At 49.6% G+C, this 6,000-nt stretch overlaps 1 protein-coding gene across 1 annotated transcript in view; it reads right to left on the minus strand.

Annotated features, from left to right (window-relative positions):
- LOC132588759 (26S proteasome regulatory subunit 10B) overlaps positions 1–5,143 on the minus strand; it is a 45,629-nt gene extending 40,486 nt beyond the window's left edge. The window contains exon 1 of the mRNA XM_060261173.1: positions 4,971–5,143. Coding sequence (XP_060117156.1) covers positions 4,971–5,055 — 85 coding nt within the window. The 5' untranslated portion in view covers positions 5,056–5,143. The remainder of the gene's footprint in view (positions 1–4,970) is intronic.
- Positions 5,144–6,000: the final 857 nt, after the last annotated feature.

Consider the following 6,000-nt stretch of genomic DNA (forward strand, 5'->3'; position numbering starts at 1 on the left):
ACAAATTCGGAGTCAGCCTTTGCCAGAAAATGATTGCTCCACCCCGGCTCTCAGAGCCCGGCATCCGTCTCTGGGGGACATGTGTGGCAAAAGGAGCTTCACAGATGCCAGTGGGGCCTTCTACTCTCTGTGGGTCATGTGCAGAGATGAGGCAGCAGAATCCTTCATGTCATCTCCTATTAATACAACAAAAAAAACCAGCTACTGCGATGTGTTGGCTAACAATATTTATTAAAAACCATTTCGAAACCTTTGCAAATATCTTTTTGTATTTCGTATTATGACAAGAGATCCATTTTCACGTTTCCGTGTGACAAAAAAGTCCAATGAGGACCCGGATGTAAGCTCATTTTGTCAATGGACTTCCTCAGGAGTACTCTTTCATACAATTCTTCCGGGGTTACCAGCCTTTTTGTTGCAACCCCGTGTAAATGCTCTTCTACACCATCTTCAAGTTCTTTCATCCTGGAACAAACCAAAATACACTCAATAACACTTAAGTGCATGCACTTCTATTAGGAGCTAAAGTCAGTCCAAACTCATTAGGGTTTGCAGAATCTTTCGGGCTCAAGTGCCTTGTTCTACTGGAGAAAGCTTTTCTTCCAGACGTTTCGTTCGCGGCTGCGGAGAACATCCTCAGTGGCGTTGCAGCCGGAGCAGGCGCTCAGACCTTCTTGGCTGCTGTGCGTTGAGTGAGGGATTTTTTTTTACCAAACTATTTTTTTTTACCAGATGCACAAGCCTTCTGGAGTTTGCTGGCCTTTAAGGCTCTCTGCAATATTTTTGTTGGACGCGAGGTGTTCTTTTGGATGGCCAATTGCTCTCCTGCTCTCGCTATTTAATTATTTTTAATTTTTATTTCGCGCAAGCCGTTTCTTTGACAGCAAATTTGCTCAAGTCACTTAAGGGTCTACTGGCAATGGCCTAATGAAAGGCCATTGCTGGTGGACTCTTAAGAGATTTTTGCATTTAGTAGAGGCGCAGGACTGGCCTGTTTTGAATCGTACACTTGAGCGGCTTGAGCAAATCTGCTGCCAAAGGAACGGCTCGCTCGAAATAAAAATTGAAAATAATTAAATAGAGAGAGCAGGAGAGCAATTGGCCATCCAAAAGAACACCTCGCGTCCAACAAAAATATTAAAGGCCAGCAAACTTCAGAAGGCTTGTGCATCTGGTAAAAAAAAAAAAATAGTTTGGACTGACTTTAGCTCCTAATAGAAGTGCATGCACTTAAGTGTTACTGAGTGTATTTTGGTTTGTTCCAGGATGAAAGAACTTGAAGACGGTGCAGAAGAGCATTTACACGGGGTTGCAACAAAAAGGCTGGTAACCCCGGAAGAAATGTATGAAAGAGTACTCCTGAGGAAGTCTATTGACGAAATGAGCTTACATCCTCATATTGAAATGTGAAAATGGATCTCTGCTGTAATATGAAGTACAAAAAGATATTTGCAAAGGTTTCGAAGAGATTTTTAATATTGTTAGCCAGCACATCACAGTAGTTGTTTTTTGTATCACCTGTCTTATTAACTGTGATCCCTTTTTGTTGATTATCTCCCATTCATGGCTTTTCCTTCCAAGAGGCTGCGTGGTTTGGTGCATGAGAGGAAAGGCCAAGAGACAGAAAATAAAGAAACAATGTGCCCTCTTCTCCCAAGGCCAAGCAGTAGTTCCTGCTTCCAATGGCACTCAACCCTTGCTGCTATTAGAAGAAGACTGCAGATTTATACCCTGCCCTTCTCTCTGAATCAGAGACTCAGAGCACCTTACAATCTCCTATATCTTCCTCCCCCCACAACAGACACCCTGTGAGGTGGGGGCAGATTTATACCCCGCCCTTCTCTCTGAATCAGAGACTCAGAGCGCCTTACAATCTCCTATATCTTCTCCCCCCACAACAGACACCCTGTGAGGTGGGTGGGGCTGGAGAGGGCTCTCACAGCAGCTGCCCTTTCAAGGACAACCTCTGTCAGAGCTATGGCTGACCCAAGGCCATTCCAGCAGGTGCAAATGGAGGCGAGGGGAATCTAACTTGGTTCTCTGAGAGAAGAGTCTGCACACTTCACCGCTACACCAAGCATCAGTTACTGGCCCTGGTGCACAGGGAAAGAAACCAGAGCATGTTAAGGCAGGGTCGTACTTGGATAAGAAGAAGACTAGAGATTTATACTCCACTCTTCTCTCTGAATCAGAGTCTCAGAGCGGCTTACAATCGCCTTTATTTTCTTCCCCCACAACAGACACCCTGTGAAGTAGGTGGGGCTGCAAGAGCTCTCCCATATTTGTTGTCATATATTATAAATGGCTATGAAGAAGCGAAGAAGTTAACACTGCCCCGTTAATTATTAATTGCAAACACCTACAGTTTCTTATTAACATTAAAACCTATCTTTCTAGCAGCTTCAGCAACCTGTTCTCAGATGATCATGAAGATTGTATCTTGTTCTCTGCAAGCACTCAGGGAGCTTGCCAGTCTCCACGGCTGGAGAATCTAGCACTGGCTGTCAAAACAAAATGCACAACCTTGCAAATGAGTTCTCACAGAACCATGTCTGGGAAAGTGAATTCCAAAGTATCGTTTCCCACCTTCTAAGTCGATCGATCTTATATATCGCTAATTGTGAGACAAAAGTATTTAACCCCACAAACTGTCGTAAAAGGTCAACTGTCTTAAAAGGGCACTGATTTTATGGTGAGAACAAAGGTTTACACCCAGAATTAAACTTTGTTGGTCTTAAAGGTGCCACTGGCCTCCGACTTCATTCTTCGCCTTTTGTTCTGACACTCAAGTCAAGTTCTCAATGCGGCAACCAACTTGTATCTCTTGTCAATGACTTCAGACAACTATAGGCAATACCCACACCTCTGAATGCTCCATAATATCCACCCCAGGCGCCCGCCACATAGAAAGCTGGCCTGTCAAGGCAGCTGTAGCTTTGCTTTCTCCACATCCTGCTGATTTTCTTAGGATTGGGAAAGGCAAGGAATGGTCCCCCGTGCAAGCACCAGTCGTTTCCGACTCTGGGGTGACGTCGCTTTCACAACGTTTTCACGGCAGACTTTTGACGGGGTGGTTTGCCCTCGCCTTCCCCAGTCCTCTACGCTTTCCCCCCCCAGCAAGCTGGGGACTCATCTGACCGACCTCGGAAGGATGGAAGGCTGAGTCAACCTCGAGCCGGCTACCTGAAAACCCAGCTTCCACTGGGGATCGAACTCAGGTCGTGAGCAGAGCTTAGGACTGCAGCTTTAACACTCTGCGCCACGGGACTCTTTCTGTGCCACAGGGCTCTTTCTTAGGATTACCACAAAACAAGGCAAGGCCGACTCGTGGGTTTCCCAGAAGCAACTGGTAAACTACAGATAGAAACAGAACACTGGGGTCGGGGGAATCTTTGGCCCTTATAAAAGACCCCTATTATCAACTGTCATTAGCTAAGCCAGACCTCCAAGTACAGAAACAGTCTATTCACCCAAGCATCAGTGAACAGGATTAGGCTTTGGGTGGCCCCTATAGGGAAAAAGATGCTAAGCCAGGGGGACGCATTGGTTGCTATGCAGAACTCTTAAGCATAAGATGTGGCAAGGATAGGCGGACTCCAAAGGAGAGGAGGCAAATTCCTGCAGAGAAACAGGTCTCTGGGAAGGCTATCTGCTCCTTACGTAAGAAACCCCTCAGTACAGAGGCAGCCTACCTGTGGGCCCAGCCAGGTTACTCTCCCATTTGCTCTCTATCTGTGGAGCCTCCCTGTACAGAGCTTTCTGGCCCAACCAAATGACACTCCCATTCGTTCCTACTTGTGAAGCCTCCTTGTACAGAAGCAACCGACCTCTGGGCTAGGGTTGCCAATCCCCAGGTGGGGGCAGGGGATCCTCCCGTTTGGAAGCCCTCCCCCTGCTTCAGGGTCATCAGAAAGCGGGGGGGGGGAGAGGGGGAGGGAAGTGTCTGCTGGGCATTCCATTATTCCCTATGGAGACCGATTCTCATAGGGTATAATGGAGAATTGATCCGTGGGTATCTGGGGCTATTGGGGGGGGGCTGGTTTTTGAAGCAGTGGCACCAGATTTTCAGCATAGCATCTGGGGCTTCTCCTCAAAAGACCCCCCCCCCCAAGTTTAAGAACATAAGAGAAGCCATGTTGGATCAGGCCAACGGCCCATCCAGTCCAACACTCTGTGTCACATAAGAGAAGCCATGTTGGATCAGGCCAATGGCCCAGCCAGTCCAATACTCTGTCACATAAGTACCTAAGAGAAGCCACGTTGGGTCAGGCCAATGGCCCATCCAGTCCAACATTCTGTGTCACATAAGAACATAAGAGAAGCCATGTTGGATCAGGCCAATGGCCCATCCAGTCCAACACTCTGTATCACACAGTGGCCAATAATTTATATATATACACAGACATTGTGGCTAATAGCCACTGATGTACCTCTGCTCCATATTTTTATCTAACCCCCTCTTGAAGCAGGCTATGCCTGTAGCCGCCACCACCTCCTGTGGCAGTGAATTCCACGTGTTAATCACCCTTTGGGTGAAGAAGTACCTCCAAGAAGTTTCCAAAAGATAGGATCCTAGGGTCCAATTCTATAAGCCCCCAAAGAAGCTAGCCCTATCCTCCATTATTTCTAATGGAGGGAAGGCATTTAAGAGGTGCGAAGACCCTTTAAATCTGAATGCCAGAACTCCCGTCGGTGTTCAGTCGCGTTCGTCACACCCTTGCTTCTGGCTCCACCCCCAAAGTCTCCCGGCTCCACCCCCAAAGTCCCCAGATAGGTCTTGAATTGGACCTGGCAGCCCTGCCCTGGGCCCAGCCAGGCGACCTCCTCACCCGCTCTCCCCCTGCCGAGCCTCCCCGTGCACGAGCAGTCTACCTGCGGGCCCAGCCGGGCGAACCTGCCCCCCCCACCGCAGGCCCAACCCGCCACAAACACCCCGGAGGAGAAGGAGGCGGCCAGGGGGAGCCACTCACGCTCCTTGAGGCGCCCGTCGATCTCCTTGTGCTCCAGCAGCTTCTTGCGGTAATCCTGCAGCGCCTTGTCCCGCGGCTCCGCCATGATGATGCGGCCGAAGCAGAGCCGGTCTGGGGCCACTGCGCAGGCGCGGCGCTAGGCACGCCGGGAACGCCGGCCAAGCGGGGGCGGGAAAGGAAGTGGGCCTTTGCAGGCGTCGTCCTCCCTGTGGCCTAGACACGCGCGCATGCGCAGGCTTCTGGCCAGCGCCCCCGGGCGGCGTGGAGTGGAACTGCACGCACAGGCTCCCCGGGCAGGCAAAGTGGAGGCGGGGCTTGGTGAATAAATTAATACGCGATTAAATCATCTCGCCGGACCCTGAATGATCAGCTACTTTCCCTTAGTAGCGTATCATCAGAACTATATTATATTATAATGCAGTTAAAAAGAAGGGGCATTTTCATCGCCAGAATAGTTGGTAACCTAGAGAGCCAGTTTGGTGTAGTGGTGAAGTGTGCAGACTCTGATCTGGGAGAACCGGGTTTGATTCCCCACTCCTCCACTTGCAGCTGCTGGAATGGCCTTGGGTCAGCCAGAGCTCTCTTATCTGGGAGAACCGGGTTTGATTCCCCACTCCTCCACTTGCAGCTGCTGGAATGGCCTTGGGTCAGCCAGAGCTCTCTTATCTGGGAGAACCGGGTTTGATTCCCCACTCCTCCACTTGCACCTGCTGGAATGGCCTTGGGTCAGCCAGAGCTCTCTTATCTGGGAGAACCGGGTTTGATTCCCCACTCCTCCACTTGCACCTGCTGGAATGGCCTTGGGTCAGCCATAGCTCTGGCAGAGCAGAGGTGGTCCTTGAAAGGGCAGCTGCTGGGAGAGCTCTCTCAGCCCCACCCACCTCACAGGGTGTCTGTTGTGGGGGGAGAAGATTGGAGATTGTGAGCCACTCTGAGTCTCTGATTCAGTGAGAAAGGCGGGGTATATGAAGGGGAGACCCCTGAATAATTATGAACACCCCTGTAATAATAATAAATGAAAATATGGGTT

Source organism: Heteronotia binoei, chromosome 21 (genome assembly GCF_032191835.1).
Source record: "Heteronotia binoei isolate CCM8104 ecotype False Entrance Well chromosome 21, APGP_CSIRO_Hbin_v1, whole genome shotgun sequence".
In the NCBI taxonomy this organism is placed as follows: Eukaryota; Metazoa; Chordata; class Lepidosauria; order Squamata; family Gekkonidae; genus Heteronotia; species Heteronotia binoei.